Here is a 20032-nt window from a genome sequence, read left to right as displayed (position 1 = left end):
CTGTACTTCTCATCTAGTGTCAAAAAACCATTGTTATTGCACGTAAGCAGTGATATATGTTTACGCACTCGTATTTAGCTTAAATCTGCCCAAAGCTACATGTGCCGGAAGGAATTCTGCAGGGCATGATAACCAGCCAGGAGTCGCAGTTGTTTGAACAAGTTTTTTACATTATTTTCTTAATTGTTCGAAACCGCCAGCGGAGGTTTGACCACCAAGGCAGGAATGCACGGAACACAGTACAAGTGATATTGCAATCGGCAAACACAGGAGATATACCAGACACACGACGCATATACAGATATTTCAAGATGCCAAAAACCAAGTATTACATAATTTATTAATGTGGAAGCAACACGTTCTCAAAAAGATGATTGTGTATTTCAAAAGAAAAAGAACACCCCCAAAATGACAGGTGTAACAATGGGTTCAGCTAATACAGAATACAAAATCAGTAAAACCAGGTATTGCACTGCTTGCTCTCACTGGTCTCAAATTAAAACATACAAACAGAATGAAAAAAAAGGAAAATACAAAAAAACAGGCGAGCAAGGGCAACTACCAACATATATTGAAGTTATCTTAGCGAACCGTTCGGAAGCACTCGACTGCACCAAACAAAAAGACGAGTACGCAGGATAGTTATCAGGTACCAGACAAAAAAGCTCTTTAAGTTTGTAGATTAAAGCCAATCGCCGGAAAAAAAAAGAATCCAAGGATGCCGCATTGGTTGCGTCATAAAAAAGGGCGTTCCTAGCTGATATTTTCCTTGGAAAGAACGAGGAACGATGGGCGTATGTTTTACTGCATGGAACTAGGATTGTCTTATCCTGCTTTATTCCTACCCACATAGACCGGGCTAGCGGTATTTCTAAGTGTAAAAAAGAACACGTAAGAGAAAAGGTCGGCTGCGAATCTGCTTCGATCTCTGCGCAAAAACACTGCAGGTTGCTGGCCAAATGACGCTGTGCATTAGCGCTTTCAAAGCGAAGCTTTAATGTTCTCACTCATAGCTTCTGCAAAGCAAACACGCCGAAATGAAGGGTAAAAGCGCTCCCGGTGGCCAGAATCGAAACTGGGCCCCTCTCGTTCAGGGTCCATTTGGACATGGAGCGATCCGATTGTTCCATTTCGACAGGGTCGAAGCGGTTGGGAAAACTTAGACGCAAACCAAATACTACGTAGCGAGCAAGCTTCGCGTTCAACCATTGTCGTCGTTTGAGGGAGTGGTGCATGATTCGTTTATATACATTGGTTCTAGCGCTTCTAACGGGGCATAGAGAATGCTTTCAGGAACCCCTGAAAAGCTGGACTGCTTCCAAAAACCGAAATTAAGACTCGTAAAACTTTCTCGCACCAAAACAGTATGTTTGGCTTGTTGCTTTGGCGTGCTTAATACCTTGAAACGCACAGTACTGAAAATAAAGATTCAGAGGGAGGCGAAACTGTGCTCTACTCTTTACTCAGTTGAGAGTAGGACGCAGCCCTTCATCTGCTCTGTCCCTGTTTTCCGTCTTGCGCTAAATAATATTTTGAACATTCCCAGAGTTAACCTATGCTCTGATTATACCATGCAGGTCTTAAAAATAAACGCGTCTGTTATCGAAACCCATTTACGGCGCTACCCAAAACCGCGTTGTTCTTTGCTGTTATTAAGGTTAGTACGTGTAGTATTTTCTGAAAGCCATTTTTGCAATTTTGGTGACAAGGCGGCCTTAGTAGCGCTTGAATGACTTTATCAGAGACCTAAAGTCATGCGAATGTCAAAGTTCGAGGATTTAATGCGCCGAATGACAAAGCTACACATGGACTATGCTTCGTGCTGTAGTTTAGAAGGGTGGGATGTGAGTCACTAGGTTCGACAACGCGGAGATCTTCAACGTGCGCCAAATTGTCGACACTCGGGCATTTTCGCTTTTCCCTTCCATCTAAAAAGTAGCCACCTCGGCTATAATGGAACTTGCGTCCTGGGGATCCGCTGCACAATGCCTTAGCCACTGAGCCACCGCGGCGGATTTTAAAATTATCTGATTAAGAAGGTGAAAGGCCGGCTCCAAATCACTGTCTGTGAAGTACTGTCCGTTTTGAAACGAATAATAGGTGTATGCTTGGTCGGCAAGTTATTCAGATATTGCCTGCTGTAGCTATCTCAGAACCCCGTACCTTTTGTGAGCCATGGAACATGGGCACGCGAGAAAAAAAATGTTGATGTTAGAGACTGTCATGCCCTACATTTGCTTTCTGCTAACCGGAGCGTGCGGCTGGCGCGTCCTGTTCGTTCTTAGCCTGAATGAAAACCGCGCATCCCCACTCACATCACATTTATACGCCGTAAAATTCAAAGCCGCATCGCACGTGTGCATAAAACAACTAAAACTTCGGGCAGGGTAAACACTAAAGCAACTCCTGCTTCGCGAAGCCATAACTGGCTCAGGCACATGCATACTCACGACTGCAACTACAGCGGCAACATCTGTGGTCGAAAAGCCACCTGCTGTAAGTGTCGCTGTTTTCGGGGCGAAATATGTCGCCGCCGTAAGCAGGTTGCAAATCTGAAACAACGAGAGAGAAAAAAAAAACAAGAACTGATGAGCCACTTTTTCTGTGATGGTGGATGACCAGCGAAGCTTTTCAGCCACAATACAGAGGCGCCGCAGACTTTAGGTGAAAGGTACGGGCAAAATGTATTTTTCTTTAGCCTTGTTTCTTTGCTAGAAACACATACTTTCACATACCATACCAGACCCATACCAGACACACACGCTTTCATTTTTATCACACTGATCTCGATAACGGAGCCAATTGGTCACTTATCTACTCAACATGCATATCCAAGTAATGGTAAGTGTGAGCTTGAGGTCTACGTCATGTTTTGATCTTGCAAATAATCGCTATTAATGATTGGTCTACTCAACATGCTCATCCAAGTGATGAGAGGTATAAGTTTAGCTTGAAATGATGTATCGAATTACGGGTGGGTAGGCCTGCCGCTTAAAAGAAACAAACGGTGACATGTAGGACGAGATATTCAGTACTTCAAAATGCCACGAGGCCGGAGCCAGACCAAATAGGAAAGAATGGTGAAAATGGAGGGATAAGTTTTGACGGAAATGGTAGGAACATAGGTAAAGATTACAGGTGAGATAGGTAGGACGTCGCTCGCTTGCTCGCTTGCTCGCTCGCTCGCTCACTCACTCACTCACTCACTCACTCACTCACGCACGCAGGCTCCTCTTTCTCCTCTTCCCATCCTTCTCACCCCAACAACTCTTCGCGATTACGAGGAACGATCACCCGCTATTGTAAAACCGTCGCCGTGACCTGCCCCTCGTGAGAAAAAGGATCATGGTACATTAGGGAAAAGACGAAGAAGGAGGAGGAATAAATTTTGATTTGACGAGCGATGGTGCTGCTGTGAGGGAACTCGCCAGGTGTTGGGTGTCCCTAGTCGGGGATATTCTGTCGTTGGCTGACAGACAAGGTCATGTACACCAGTATTTGCTGAGTCCCTGGGTCAGGACTTTTCAGGCACGCCGCCTACGGCTGGTAATAGGGGGAAGGGTTGGGGGTAGTCTTGGGGTTTTTCCGCACTCCCATACTTGATGGTACAAGGTTCCGGGTAAGAGGCAGAAACTACAGGAGGTCGCGTGTAGGGTGGGGCAGAGGGCATGAAGTGATAAGGCAGAAGTTATTGTGTAGCCTTCGGAGGCTAGTGGCTTCTCGTCTAGGTAACTCTGGAAGTGGAGCCGGGAATGTTCCACTTTGGCGGTTGTGGGTTAGAATGTCTCCGTACGTATGTCTCCAGAGGATCCCTTGAAAGATTAGGGGAAATGCCGTATCTTTCTTCACGATTGCCAACTACCTCCCCACCATGTGTCTTCTAATTGTGCAGCACACCTAAGGAGGTCAATACCGCTGTAGGAGTTACTAAGGAGAGGATGACTTGACCCGGAGTTTGGAGTTGGTCACGATGATGATAGCTATTACAATGTTGATGCTGTGGCGTACCCATGCATATACTGACGCGGGAAGAAGTTATTGCTTTTAGTCAAGCGTAGATCTCGTTCAAAGCTCGAGGATAAAATCACAGCAATTGACACGGCTAAACGCTACAGCTTGCCCAATATTCGAGGAATCAAACTTTTGGTAGTCCTTTGCTTAGTTTACATTAATTTGATCGTGGCTCTTGCCTCGTGTCTGGCATGTACAATATAACATTTATTGGTTGAAACACAATGGTTGCATTTGCACATGGGGGAGGGGAAATTGCGGCTTTTATGTGGTGAGCAATAGACGGGGTAATATTACAAAATTGGGCCTTGACTTGCCGCACAGAGCTAAAAGGAAAGGTTGCCGACAGAGCACATGAGGGGTGACATCTTCTGAGAGAGGGAGAGAGAGGCAAACAAACACTTTTATTCTGTTCAGCCCGTTTCCGAGGTCCAGCAGCCAATGCGTTAAAAATTCAGCGGTGGGCCTCAGCCGGTGCCTATGTTGCCAAGATCCCTTATCTCAGCGGCGTGTGGGAGACCAAACGCCACCAACACCCGGACCCACATTCCCCGCTCCCCCGGCGCACTCGGTGTGGCAGGCCACTGATGCCAAAACATCGAAGGCCAGGCGGACCAGCCACAGTTGGGTAGCCGTGTCGCTGCTGTGCAGAGCTGCCTCCCAGTCTGATGACTCTTGATGAAAGTTAGTGGTGCCATCGGGCAAGCCCAAATAACGCGTGCTAGTGTGGCTTCGTCGGTCGTACATCTCGGAGATTCGTCGGTATACGTCTCTGGGTATATGCGGATGAACATTTGGAGCCAGTGGCGGCATTGGATTCGGTGACATAGTTCGCACCGATTGCGACTTGTTAGTAGGGAGGGATCAAGTCGAAGAGCGGCTAGCCCCTCGCGACGGTAGACGCCCCACCACACGACATTTCGATGTGTCTTGTGACCTGCCATGCGTGTTGTAAAGAGGAGTGTGCAACGAGTGCAGGGTCGAGTATGCGGAAAAAGGTTAACTCTGAATGACTGGACGAAATGGCAGCAGCTGATAAAGCCAACAAAAAAAGACCACAGAGATACTGAAAACTCGAAGCTCCGCTGTCCCAGTAGATGAGGGGCGCGTGAGAAACGACATGTTGCAAAATTGTAACACAGGAGCAACTCGTGCTCATCAGGCCGACGTCAAGTTGGCGTGAGAGAGGGGTGAGATGCTCACTTAATAAAACGATCCACCATTTATTTGTCCAATAATTTTATCATTTTTGATATCGCAGAATATTTATGACTGGCCCGAAGCAAAAGATTGTTACAAGAAGCACTGCTAACGATTGATCGTTCTCGTCGTTATGATCATCATGACCCCGTTTTCGATATAGCGTAATGAAACCAGGTAATGGAAGCTATTGTTTACCGAGCAGAGAGAGATCTTCAACCTTTTCTCATGAAGGAAGCGGTGTGTTGTAAATGCACCTACACCTTTGTTGAGCTTATTGGGTATATTTGCGGCTTCAATGAAAAGACGGAAAATTTTCTCAGTTCAAAGCAGTTAGTGCGACCTTCGCAGAATTTTTTTCTGTTAGTTACAGCAAAAATATATTGAAGCACAAAGCTACAACGAAACTTTTCGAACACACATTGAGATTGTTCATCTGCGCACATGTTAACTCAAATTCACATGAGAAAACACGACAAGCCTGCAAGCATTCGTATGTTTTCTAGGTAACTTTATGAAAGTTTGGCCCCAAGCAAACACCTGCTGTATGCATTCGTAGTTTCATTGCAGCCCCACGAGGAGAACGAGGGCGTGTTTTTCAGCATTTGGGTTACCCAAGTTTCCTCAGCGTGAACTGAGAAGCCGTGGACTGTTTCGGCGCGCTACTTACAATATAGACGATGTCGCACAAGGTGACACAAACAATCCGTCTTCGAGAAGAGGTCTGCCTTTGAACTGTTTGAGTGAGCTCGATTGCTGACAGTAGTGACGCTCCGATGAATGTCCATTTGAGCAGACAAGAAGCCTGGCTTTCGAGTCGGGAAGTGTCCTGCGGGTAAAATAAAATGTGGTTATAGTCAGATTTTACTGAGTTCACACTTTCTTGGCTTTCTCGTAATATTTGACATCTGTTGAAAAGCTTCCATAATTTGTGCAATTGTACCACCCTTCTACAAGACAACCGAATAGAAGAGGTCCTGAGGAGATGCGGTTGTTATGTTTACCCGTTTAGGTGAAGTCACTCAGGGAAAAATTTTCACGAAGAACGAAATGTGCATCAATGTTATTTACCCAATGAAAATAGAACAACAAATGCGCTAGCACAGCTCGCCTGCCAGCATATTAAGCGCATCAGGTGGGACGACGCTGCTATCATAGCAATAGAAAGACATTTGGCTGTTTGACTTTTGCTCAAGTCACTGATAAGTCAAGCCACACCACATACTACCACCTGAACTAATGGCAACTTTCGTGCAATGTACTAGAGGTTATTGCGCCGTATCTTGTGCTTATAAATTGAAGACGGCCTTTTGCCCGCTTCATTATGAACAAGAAACCCGCTTGGGTTCAGAAAACTAAAACATTCGGTTTTGCCTTGGTTAGCTAAACTTCTAAAAAACTGTTTTTCTTGTTGATAAACCGAGCGTATACCATATTAGATGCACGTGCTTAGTTTCATGATCCCTAATATGCATCCTTCCAGCAGAAATAGTATGTAGACACGCGGACCCGCACAAAACAGAAGGCGGCGGGATTGAGGCTCAGCAGAATTGCATTGTGGAGCAGTGAGTAGAGATGTTGAAGTGGGTGAACTGATTTGGACGCTATCTTCGTGGCTCGTGCGGGCAGACCGGGACTGGTTGCGTTGCGTTTGTGTGTGTGTGTGTGTGTTGATAACAATCAACAAGGCGGGTTTTATTGGTCCTTGGTGACAAAAACTGCCGGAATGTGTTCTCTCATATAGCCGTGGATGTTGCGGCCTCGTGGATCGCGTCAAAGGTGCTTTTTTCTCTATAGTTTTGTGCACATTTGGAACCGTGGGAGCTGCGGATAGGTTATATGTGGGCTGCGTTTACACCGGGATTTTCAGAAAAAAGACGAAAGTGGAAGGTGCTCGAACAGAGCTGCAGGCACCAACAGGAATCTGTCGCTGAATCAGAAGAATGCGAATAGCACCACGTCAATAAACGTGGGAGATAGCATAGAATTCGAAGAGCCTGAGGTCGATTGCCATTAGAGATAGCTTACTATGCGAGCAACATCACGTCGATAGTCGTTGGAGATGCCTTAACATGCGAATAGCATCACGTCGGTAGTCGTGGGATATAGATGAGAATTTGACCAGCATCTAGCTGATAGTTGAGGGAGATAGCTTAGAAGGCGAACTTCCGTAAGTAGATAGTCGTGCGAGATAGCTTACGTCTGAGTCTGCATATTTTTTCGGTTTAAAACTACAAATACAAGGCGTATTAGTAAAATGTTGCTCTGTAAGAATATTGTAATCGTAAAGATTCTCATGAACAACTCCAGCTGTAGGTCGCATCATTTTGAGGGCACCATCTTTGCAAAGTTTTTATCTGACATATGATGGGTTAAATCTGGTTCATAAAAGAGAACTACGGGTGCATTTTTATTTTAAAGAATCTTGCTTCAATACATGATGTGTTTATCTGCTGTAAAATTAGCCAAGGTTTTTTTCACTGTGAACAGTGCGGACACGCATAAATTGTTTCAACGGCACTAGCCATTAAGAAACTTGTATGCGTGTGTATACCTCCCTTTAATCGACACTCTCAGCAGAAGCGTTTTTAAATAGAAGCTTTCTTTGCTCTTCTTGCGACTTTCGGGGTGCTGCTGTACTCGAACTCATACACGAGGGGTTTCCAACAACACCACCAGGTGCCGGTCGCGTCGTCGCATCCCTGTAGTCCCGCTTTGGGTGTGCACACCGAACGGGCCGTACTGCCTGCTAACAGGGAGATCGAGAGATCCGGCAGGGAACTTGGGCTTGAAGGGATGTGCGTAAAGAGGATAATGGGCAGCATTGGACACAGGCAAGCTTTTCAGAGGGACTAAATTCACTCCAGCCCCAAACTAGGAAGCAAGGTATGGTGGCGGTTAGGTAGCAGGGCGGTAGCTTTTTTAGGGGGCCCAGTAAGGCTAAGGAAGGCAAACTAGGCGACAAATGGAAAGCGAGGAACGTATGCGCACTGAAGACTGGGAGGCAGCCAGGCCTAGAGCTAACCGAAGAACCTCTAGACATAGCTGAGAACGTAGACAAAGGAGGTTCAAGTGGAAACAATAGAGCAAAGAAATAAGTAAGCGATCAAAAAGAAGCCCCGTAAGGGGAAAGCGGAAAGCAAGAACACATGTAATAACTATATTATTGGCTACATAAATATGCAGGGCAGCAAAAAGCTTGATAGGTGGGTGGAAATTCAAAACCTACTTGAACGGGAAGAAATAAACGTATCCACCTCAGCCGAGACACTTCTCCGAGGCCTACAAGCCCCACCTGTCATAGACAATTATCTCTGGGACGGATGCAACCGGACCGCTGGTATGAAGATAGGGGGAGCCGTTGGCATGTTATTAAACAAGGGACCGACTGGCAGAAAGTGAATGAAAGCTCTAATGAGCATCAATGGGTTAAAGGCACGATAGTGGGTAGAAAAAATACCAGCGTATCTACTCCTTTCGTTGAAAATGTCGACGAAAGACGATAGTCCACTGGTGCCCCCTGGCAAGTAAATGCCTCCCTTCGTTTCCCGCTCACCTGTCAAGCTGTTCCTCTCCCTTCTCGTTCCTCCAGAGATAACACGCCAGAGGTTTGTTCAAGTCAATTTAAATTTCCCGCGTTCCACTGCTCCAAGTAGGGTGCCGCGATGCCAGCGCTGCCTCACGGCGGAAGCGCCCGTGAATCGAGGCACGCTACAGCAACGTTTATAGACCACGTTGCCCTATCCACCAGCGTTCCGACCGAAACGTGAAACCTACCCAGTGGAACCTTTCGTTGCTGCTACCGTTTGGTTTTAAATGCCGGTTTTCGGCAGTTGATGTCGGATTTCATTTGATATCGCAAAAAACACGCATCCGTGATTTTTTAATAAAGGACCACGCAAATATCACTCATGTATTGTTTTTCGGCCTTATATTTGCGTAACGTCTTGCTCTTATTCAACAATGATGACAAGTATAGACACGAACACTGGAGTTAGACGTTTGCCTTTGATGTGGGTATATAAGACTATTGCGAGTTTCTATTTCAGTTTTACCGGATGGCCTAATCGAGTCACACACAGACAGACAGTCATGCAGACAGTCCAAAATTTCTGTGTTTAAGAAGCCCAAGAAAGACTACCGCCTTTCTTACATGGTTAGGAGTTGTGTATCTGTGGACCGGCAGCGGAGCTAGGTAGAAAAATTAGGAAATGGTAAACTGTCTGAGAAAAGATATAAACGAGTTCAAAGGTTGAGGTGAAATAATATTAAATGGAGATAGAAATGCCCACATAGAACTTTTGGATGGACACACAGATCAGAATGGTTCTTTAGTGATAGATCTATATCCGGAAAACCGGTTACCAATTGTAAACACGAAAACTAAGTGTGACGTACAAATAACGTGGGAAACCTGTAACAGACAGTCCAGCGTAGACTATAGTGTAGTCTCCAAGACAGTATACAAAAGGTTGCGGGAAATGAGGATAGATGAAAATGGATCCGACATATTAGGAAGTGACCATAAGCGGCTTACCTCGCGCTTTGGAGGTGCAACCCGGACAAATTTAGAAATCGGTACATCCGGAGGAACTAATTTGAACACTGAAAAGTAAAAAAATTATTGCTGATATGATGGAAGATGACATCCATAGGTACCCAGAAAAACATTGGTATTAGGACGACATGATCAGGTTCACAAAGCCTAAGATGGAGGAAGCCAAGAAAGCCAAACCGATGGAAAGAGAAGAGAAAGAACAGAAGCTGGATGAATCAGGAAATAAAGGAGGTTATGTGCCAGCACCAACGCCATCGAGAGAACATAAAAAGGCAAAATGAAGGTAGGGAGCCGGAGGGAGTGAAGGCAAAATGGGACAGCTACCAGGAGAAAAAACTAGAAGTGCAAAAAGTGGTGAAAGCGAAGATTATGCGAAAAAGCGACTAATAGGTGGCAGAATTGTCGTATCGTGGAGTGTGCAATATAAGTTTGAGATAAGGTCGCTAGGCAGGATAATGTCAAACGTTTCCAGGAGACGAAAGATTTAATTAGGAAATTGCAAAGCAATACAGTCTCCACTCCAGCTTACAGAATAGAACTAGTGGAGCTTTTGAAGTACATCAATGATGGTAAGGCAGCTGCCATACGAAAGTATAATATGAAGAGGATTGAGCAAGCTCTACAGAACGGAGGCAGCCTGAAAGCAGTGAAGAGGGTTCTAGGCATAGGGAAAGATCAGATGTACGCACCTAAAGACAAGCCAGGCAATGACGAATAGGGATAGAATAGTTGTAGTAGCCTAGGAGCTCTATAGACATCTCTACAGTAGTTGCGACATCGGGGATAATACCGAACGAGGAAGTAGTTCAACGGAAATAAACATCCCAGCAGTAACCACAGAAGAAGTAAAGAGGCTTTAAAAGAAACGCAAGGGGGCAAAGCACCTGTTGAGGATCAGATAACCACAGACCCCTTGAAGGATTGCGGACAAATTGAACTAGAAAAACAGTCAAAGCTGCATACGCAATGCCGAATGACCGCGAGTGTACCAGAATCTTGAAGAAGGTGAACATTTTTCATACGAAAGGCGACATGAAGGATTTGAAAAATTACAGGCCGATCAGCTTACTGTCACTTACCAGGTAACAGCTAAAAGAATTTCTGCCGCCTTAGATTTCAGTCAGCCTAACGAACAAGCAGGGTTTTGTAAAGGTTATTTAACAATAGACCATATACACCTGATCAATCAGGTAATAGAGAAATGCACGGGGTATACGCAACCCCAATACATAGCCTTCATAGAATATGAGAAAGCATTAGACTCGTTAGAAAGCTCAGCAGTCATACAGCCATTGCGGAATCAGGGCGTAGGTGAGGATGACGTGAAAATACTAGAGTATACCTTCAATGGGTCCACAGCTACCATAGTTGTCCATAAGGGGAGCAGTAAAGTACAAATAAGGAAGCGCGTCAGACAAGGAGACACAATCTCTCCAATGTTATTCACAGCTTGCTTACAAGAGGTATTCAGAACATTGAATTGGGGACAGGTGGGCGTAAGGGTAAATAGAGAATACATCAGTAACCTCAGATTTGCTGATGGTGCTCCCTGACCTTCCTCAGGGGAAGAATTGCAAAGCGTGATTACCGCAGATACAAGCAGATTAGAATCGTGGGCATGAAAATTAATGTGCATAAACTCTAGTCATGTTCAACAGCCTCGGGAGAGCGGAGCAGTTTGAGATAGGTGGCGAAGCCTTAGAAGTGGCAAGCGATTATATCTACTTAGGGTAAGTGGTGACCCCAGATCCAAACCATGAGACAGAGATAACGAGGAAGATTAGAATGGAGTAGAGTGCATTCTGCAGGCATTCTCAGATAATAAATGTCAGCAGCCTGTCGTTGTCCCTGAAGAGGAAAGCGTAAAACAGCTGCATCTTACCGGTACTCAATTACGGGACACAAACTTGGAAGCTCACTAAAAGGGTTCAAATTAAATTTAGGGCGACGCAGCGAGCAACAGATTGGAAGATTACCGGTGTAACGTTGAGGGACAGGAAGAAGGCGGAGTGGGTCAGGGAACAAACGTGTTTTAACGACTTATTAGTGGAAATTCGTAGAAATTAAGAAGAAATGGACTTAGCAGGACATGTAAAGCGAAGGCAAGATAACCATCGGTCATTAAGGGTAGCACAGTGGATCCCTAGGAAGGCAAGCGTGGCAGGAGGCGACAGAAAGTTAGGTGGGCAGATGAGATCCATAATTTGGCGGGGATAAATTGGTCATAGTTACCACAGGATCGGGGTAATTGGAGATTTAGGTGAGAGGCCTTTTCCCTGTGGTGGGCGTAGCCAAGCTGATGAAGATAATAAGAATGATGATGAGATGGCACAAACACAGAATAAGGACAAAAGCGCACTCAAGACGTTTTGGAACCATGTAAAATACGAGAGAGGGAGAGAGAACTCTTTTTTTAAGAATGACAAAATTTTCACTAGTCCAGCATCCCGCAAAAAACGCAGCAAAATTTTTCTCTAAGGAAGAGTCATTGTTGTTAGCCTAAGGTCCAAGAAATGGACACAACTGAAGCCTTGCTCCACGTCGTACACTAGGCAGGCAGCTAGCCGCTGTTCCTAACGCAGTGGCAAATCGCAGGCAGATACACAAGTGCTTGGTAGTCTCACGCACAGCGCACGTGGGGTGCAATGATGAATCTTTCCACCCTAATTTAAATTTGAAGCTTCGGGTGAAGCTTCGGGATGTAAAATAACTAATACCAAAAAACGATAGCCATCAAAAAGTGTGATTGATGATTAGGATAGCTTTAGAAGAAGAGCTGGCGTTGGCGCAAATTCATCAAGTTATTAGAGATACGCTTAGGGAAATAGACCAAGTGAAGCCTACACCAATAATACCAGCGCCACAAAAGACTGCAGGAAGGGAATTAAATTTGGGCAATCTTGGTTGGAATACATCAGAGCAATAGGCTTACCCCGACACATCAGTGGGCCGGGACAGAATAGCAATGCAGCTGATAAACCTGATGGCAACAAAAATAAGGCATCATTAATGAGGGCAATAGATAGTCCGTTTCAAACCATGGAAATACCGGAGGATTGGTTAGAAAGTTGTATGAGCTTAATATATAAAGGCAGAGGCAACATGGCCAGCATAGATTCATACAGACCCCTAACAGCGACGTCACTGGTGTATATATTAGTATTGAAGGCGTTGAAATCAGAAATTCAAATATGTGTAGAAGAAAATGAAATCCTTGGGGAACTGCAGAAAAATTTAGACAGTACAGGTGCTTGCATGATAATTTGTTCGAGATAACACAGTGCATTGAAATTGCAAAAGCTCCGAACAGACTATTGGGAATTACGTTCCTTGACATTAAAGGAGCATATGGCAACATAGACAACTGCTGGGGAGGGTGCTGAAACGCCAAGGCTTAGGTGACGAGTTAATAGAGTTCATTACAGCAGTCTATAAAGATAATATAGTTCACGTGACATGGGAAGTGCACAAGTGTGCACACCACATCAACACCCATCGATGACAGAAACTGGGTGCTTTTTCAGAAAAGCCCAATACTGTTGATGCTTTGGATGCCACGGTTAGAAAAGAAACTGTAAGAAAGTCAATTACCGTTCCACCTAATACCTATAGGGCAAGGCGAAGTGGTACAACAGCGTATTCGGGGAATGTTATACGCAGACGGCATTGTTCTTTTAGCTGATAAAGAGAGCGATATGCAACGGCTAATAAATATTAGTGGACAAGAAGCCACAGCTCTCGGGTTACATTTTATCACTGAAAAATTGGTAATAATTGTTTTCAATGATGCTAGCGCTGACGCAGTGTCAATCCAGCATGACAAATTACCCGGAGTCAAGGATTATAAATATTTGGGAGTGTGGATGTATAAGCAAACGACGAGTATAAAACAGAGATATCTTAGTTTCTTCGGTAAGATGACGTGCCATTACCCCGTTACAAAGAGGATACATTGGCAATCAATAAATCAATGAATGCAGTGGGGGCTTCGTCCCGTTGGGTTACCGACCCTGTACAAACTCTAAGAGGAGTCCCTAGTCCGGGGCCCCTGTGGCTTCCGCGGCGGCGCGCGCCCTGGCAACAAGGGCTCTTTGGCCCTCCAACGTCGAGCAGCCGAGCAGGGCAGCCTCCCAGCTCTCACGGGTAGGGGGGGGAGGGGACGTGATTGGGGGGACCGCCGGGTTATGTGGGCAAGCCCACACCCAGTGGAAAGTATCCGCAAACGGATGATCACAGTGTGGGCATTCCCCGGAGAAGGCCGGATTGAAATGCTTAAAGGGGCACTGACACAAAAATTTTCATCTTGTTTTTTTTTGCGATAAGTACCTACTGACCTACTTATCACCTGTAGAAATCTCATTAGCTTCAGAGTGCAACGGTTCCTTAATTAGAGGCATTTTCAATGCGGCCAGTCGGAGTTTCGGTTTCAGCGGGTGGCGCGGAACGATGGATTTTGTGAGAACAAAGCTCACCCCGTGACTGTTGGAAGGATATCACAGAGCAGAGCTGCCATATCACTGTCAAATCCGCGTCGCCGGCAGTTTCTGCGAATGCCCCCACATACTGATCTCTTGAGCTGCTTAATTAAAAAGCGATCATGGACGTGACGCAGGCGCTGCGAGTGCAAATCCTGCCGTGGTTAGAGAACGCCGCGCGACGCTCGGGGCAGTGGGTGGCACGACGCGCGCTGGAAGCAGCCGGCCGGTTTGCCTACAAGTCCGCCTACAGATGTGTACGGCTAAGCACTGCGACGGATATTCGATTGCCCCTCTCATACATGGTGCAGATGACAATTTGTGCAACCCGCCATCGCATCATTAACTCTATTCTCATATAAGCTTGATGGTTGGGACTTGGGTCCAATTTTGTGGAGCGGTAACCAGCTATCACTCGAGCTACCTGCGCCGACCTGCGGCAGTTCGCCGCCGTAGCCGCCGCCTGTACCGCGACCGTGCGGGTCGCTCAGTGGGATTTTCGTGTCTGCGGCGCGTTTTTGCGTCCAATGTAAACAAAAAGTAACAAAAGAGAGTGCCTGAAAGCGCCGTAGAGCTTCGGTCGTGGCCAGATGCCCGATGGGCCGACAAAATCACGGCGCCTCCGCCGCCAACGATCGGAGCGTTCGTTCTCGGGAGCAGAAGCTCCGCCCTCCGATTGGAGCGGCGAGCCGGCGAGCACAAACTCGTGACGTGTTTGGATGTTGTTTATTTATAAAATACCCAGGGGATGTCGATTGCGCGAGGTCCTCTGCTGGCTGCTCGGGTTTGTTTCGCACACTTTAAATTTGATTTTAGCTATGTTATAGGCTGTATTCACCGCTGATATTGTGCAGATGATGTATGTGTGTTCACACCAATCTAATCTATTTCCGAAGTTACTCCGCCTTCAAAATTTTGTGTCAGTACCCCTTTAAGTATCGCCGGGCACAATACCGTGTTAGTGTATAGGCGTAAGAGCCAGCGCTCGTCAGCCTTAGGCCCGGTCCCGGAGGCGGAAAACGGAACCTGTTTGATTTGTACATCGCTGTGATGTCGCGAAATGAGGTTCCCGGATTAGGATCTGGATCGTCAGGCGATGGAGGCTGGATATCCAACGCACCACGCCAGTCCTCTGGGATCATGGTCCGCTCTTCTGCCTGATAGGTATAGAGATATGGAGGTGTTGTAAGAGGCATCTTCCAGCGTGCGAAGTGGTAAGCCGCAGGTACTGGTTATAAAGATGGGCCTTTTTGAGATCCCCGTACGTGTTAGTCATGCCCACATCTGCAAGACGCTGGTTAGACGTCGAGATGGGGAGGTCGCGGGCGCGCTTGTATATTTTGCGGAGAATTCCTTCGAGCATGCGCACATCACATGTGCGCAAACGAAGGTAGGGTGTCGAATAGAGGATCCGACTGGTCAGGAAAGCGTGGCGAGGCGCAAAGCATCGCGGCTGCTCAGAACCCCCCGCTTGTTCGAGACACGACGGACGATGCGGCCCACTTGATTCGCGACCATTCGTAACTTGCGCAGGGTTGTATGAACTTTCCTGCTGTTGTGTATGAAGAGCCCCAAGACGAGGATTTCTTCGCGTTCCGGGATTGGCTTGCTGAGCAAATAAAGTGGTATTTGAGTCGTGTCTTTTGGTTTGGGGATAACACGCACGTACTTCTTTTTTGTAGGGGAGCATTCGAGGCGGTAGCGGCGGGAGTACTCATCTACGACCGATGCTGCATGCTGCAGGCTGGCCTCAATGCTGCCAAGGTAACCCTTGGTTGCCCACAGCATGATATCGTCGGCGTACAAAGCGTGCCGTACACCTGGAATATCCTTCAGCAGTGGGGGAGTGGGGGTAGATGAACCATGGTGAACTGAACAAAAAAGGAGCGAGTACTGCTCTGGCGGCTCAAGAGTATGCTAGCCACGTATGCAGCAAAAGCACACAAACACGCACCAAACATTTCTCTGCAGGCTCAATAAACGTTTTTCCAATCCAACCCAATTGAAAGCGTTCACTCAGCGTCGAGGGGACGCAGGCCCGGCAGAACGGTCTCACGGAACGGGATCGGCTTGTCTACACAGCGAAACGCGGTGCAGACCGCGAGTGTATGTTGGATTATTGTGAGGCAAGGCAACGACACGTGGCGGCCATGAATGACGACGAGCGCCGTGAGCACTATTAATAGAAGCTGCTAGCGAACAACACGGGGGTTGCTATTAAAGGCGAACAGATGGTTTCAAAGCTACGCTTTGCGTCGATTCTCAACTGTGCGTACGGTCCGCCATTTTGGCAATGCTACAGCCCCCGAGCTTAAATTGGTCACAAAAGTGACATCAAGAAGCAACGCTAAGCATGGGGAGCTAGATCGGCCTGTGCATCACGAACCTAATAGTACAGATATAAATAGACACGCTTTTCAACTTCGTTGTCAGGGAGTTGACCGCGAAGTTAACACTGAGAAAACCGACGTTTCAGTGTTTGATTCCAGAAGTGTCTTAAACGTCAATCTTGAAGCTGTCGTAATTGCTTAAAGCTTAAAACTACAGCGGCGACACCGCTATATAATCGACGGTGGTCTGCATAACTCCAGAGGGGTCTTTTGGACGGATGAAATTGACCCTCTTTCGTAAGCTTGACGTTTATGAATATTTTTCTCAAAGAAGTTGCACCCGTTCATTCTTTCTCTGTTTTCTGAACTCTGTGCGAAAGAACGCTCAACGTTTTAGAAATGTTCTCCAGAGCTGTACATGGTTACCTGAAGATCGAGGCAGAAAGACTAACCGAAATGTGGACGTTGAAGTCGTAGGTGCGATCCATCGAACGTAAGAGTGCCTTCTGGCTCCTGCTGCAGCATCATACGGTACAGCGTAGCTTAAGCATGCTTTGACATGCAAGTAATGCAGCCGGCCACAAAGCGTAAAACCAAAAACGACCACCCGTTCGTGAAGAGATGGTTTGCAAATCTATCTGCAGGATTCGCTGTCTCTAAAACACGGATCTCGTCTGGCAAAGGGAGTGTGCGCAAGACCTAATTGCTAACTGCCTAACTGATGTAGCAATGTATGTTACACTGTATGCAAAAAATCAGAGTAGTTGACTACGATATTACATGTTTTACAGATAGCGAATGGTGTAGAACGATTCCAAAAATATCTTCATGAACAGCTGCTCATTTCTGGTTTTACTTTTTTCTGGGCGGCTGCATACTCGTATGTCAAAGAATGCTTTACTACGCTGTACCGTATGATACTGCAGCAGGAGACAGAAGACACTCTGGAGTTCGATCGATTGCACCTAAGACTTCAACGTCCACGTTGTGTATTGTATGCGACAAAAATGCCGTGTTTCTACAAAGAAATCACCACTTTTGTTAGTGGAGCATCGCGCACCGTCGCGAGAAATATATTGTCTCCGGAATGGCATTGCCATTAAAACAAGCATGTGTGTTTTAGAATACGGCGTGATTGAAAAAAACGTACACGGCCAATGTACCGTTCCAGCGTTTGCTAGCCATGAATACGTGAAACACCTTGGCGCAACTCTTACAAGAACGACAAATTACTTGGCCACATGTTCATGCCCCTGCTATGGGTGAAACATTGCATCCAGAAGAAATAATATCGGGTCGCATTGAATTGGGCCACAAATACTACTCACCTGCGAAGTGAAATCCATGCCTTGTATGTGACGAAGTGTTCGTTTGCACAACTGATTCAAAGTATACGAACGAAGACCAAAGACTTGATGAGCGCCTCACGTGTGGCTAAACACACTTATAAGTTGTAACACAAAACATAACCTAAAGCTATGGGACGCTTTTGGAGTTGTGCTCATTGAACCATTTCTGAGGCCGACTCCGAGCCATTCTGCAATACCTCCGGATGAGCGTGAGGGAACAGCAAAAGCATGTGCCCCGTACAAGGCTGGCATATGGTGGAGCAAACTGTGTTTTTTTGTGTTTTATTTGGTGTGGCTTTATCATCCCCAGGAAATGCAACCAGGATGCAAATGTGCCACGCATACCGAGCGTCAGGGGCCGTATTAAAACACCCTTCACCGACAGCTGCTACTTTGAGAGCATGGAAGTAGTGAAACTGCCTCTCTCATGACTTCCGAAATCTTTCCGTGTAAGCTTACGCTTACAATTACAATAAAAGGTTAAAAAAATCACCGGGGCACCTAAATATGAAATTACCACCCTCGAAGAAACATTGGCGAGGTAAAATTAAGACTAAAGGGAAAATGCAAGGCAATAAGAGGCGGTTTTCCGCTGCTCCAGATTAGTCGCACCGACCCTCAAGACATGTATAAAAACATGTCGACTGTGTGCGATGTCGTTTCCCTTCATATGTTTTTTTTTTGAAATACGGGTGTAGGAATGTTCGGGCAGCTTTAAAGAAAAAATTGTGGTAGATTCCTCTGTCATAGCAATGTGCAGATGAGCATGATTCGCGGGTCGGCGGCAGTCTTGCAGGTGTGTTTGGCGAGCAACGTCCTGTTGGCGGGTCGCTTCGGCAAAGGTGTATTGGCGTCATTTTCGTGACGGATATGACGTCAGTAAAATATTGGTGTATCCTGGCATAATACACTTTCGTGTTAAAATATAAAATCCGAAAAAAAGTTTGCTTCGCCGACAGAAGACCCTATGGCAGGGGCGTCCGTTTACAGGCCGCTTGCTTCGTTTTACTAGCGTCACTTCCGTGACAGATATGACGTCACTCAAATGTTTGAGTGACTTTACCCGAGAACAAAACCCCGGAATAAAACACTTTCGGGTTAAGATAGATTTTCGCAATATCTCAGCCCTACTTAAATTTATAAAACTCTCATCGACTGTTGGTTATTTCACTAACTTGTCACGGCCTTGCTGTGCCGACTGACCGGAAACGTACAATAGTGTTTATCCACCTTACCTAGAGGGAAATCTGCCGCCGTCATTCTGGAAGGGGCAGAGCGATTCTGAAGGAATAGTTGGAAGTGTCTAGTTCAGGATTGGCATGACCGGCTTTGCCATTGGCATTGTCTCGCGGCTACGATGATTAGGTTTCTGTCTCGGAAACTGAGAGGGAGTGTTCCATTGCCAATAAATGGTACTGGTCACACAGAAAAGCATCGCTCATCAGTTTATATTTCTAAAAGAGTGAGGCATTTTAGAAGAGAAAGGTAAGTACGCGGCTATCTCCGGCCGTAACCCCGAAATTCAGCTGACCAACATTAGATATTTAAAAATAATATACAGATTTTAAACAGAATGTTAACGACATTTAAGCTCCCAATATGGTAGCAAATACAGAAGCAGTAGTGTTCAATTGCTGAACGAATATGCCATTATTGTGGGTGGCGCCAGAATGTAATCTTGGGGATAATGTTGTGGCGTGTTTCATTTGCATTGTAGATTTTTCTGCTTGCGCGCCATCTGTTGGGGCAGCGCCGTACGATCACAATTATTTGACAGGTGCTGTAGAGGTAGGCGCACGGGGCTCATCACAGTAGTTTTCTTTTAGATGCGAAGCATCTCTTGCTCGGGGGGATGTTCCGCGTCCGTCCCCCGTCCCCAGCGCCTCTGATGATGATTGTGGCAGGAAGCGCCTAGGGATTTGCCAACCAAAGATTCAAAGAATCCATCACGAGATAGCTTCGCGTTCAACCACCGTCGTCATCTTCCCGTAGGGGAACCGCTGAAGAAGAAGAAGAAGACAAAGCTGTGAAGAGGAGGACGTGTACGTTGGTCTCGCCCCGTCCGCACCGCCTCTGATGATGATTGTGGCAGGATGCCCCTAGGGATTA

General features: G+C 46.3%; 1 protein-coding gene across 1 annotated transcript in view; it reads right to left on the bottom strand.

The window, feature by feature from the left end:
* Positions 1-18130, bottom strand: part of LOC144139816 (uncharacterized) — a 33743-nt gene extending 15613 nt beyond the window's left edge. The window contains exons 1-3 of the mRNA XM_077672069.1: positions 17903-18130; positions 5882-6040; positions 2451-2552 (exon numbers count right to left, since the gene is read on the bottom strand). Of these exons, the coding sequence (XP_077528195.1) occupies positions 2451-2552; positions 5882-6040; positions 17903-17920 (279 nt within the window). The 5' untranslated portion in view covers positions 17921-18130. The remainder of the gene's footprint in view (positions 1-2450; positions 2553-5881; positions 6041-17902) is intronic.
* Positions 18131-20032: the final 1902 nt, after the last annotated feature.

This window comes from Haemaphysalis longicornis, unplaced genomic scaffold (assembly GCF_048455015.1).
Source record: "Haemaphysalis longicornis isolate Haplotype H1 unplaced genomic scaffold, Haemaphysalis longicornis Haplotype H1 scaffold_5, whole genome shotgun sequence".
In the NCBI taxonomy this organism is placed as follows: Eukaryota; Metazoa; Arthropoda; class Arachnida; order Ixodida; family Ixodidae; genus Haemaphysalis; species Haemaphysalis longicornis.
This window is presented reverse-complemented; position numbering and strand designations above follow the sequence as displayed.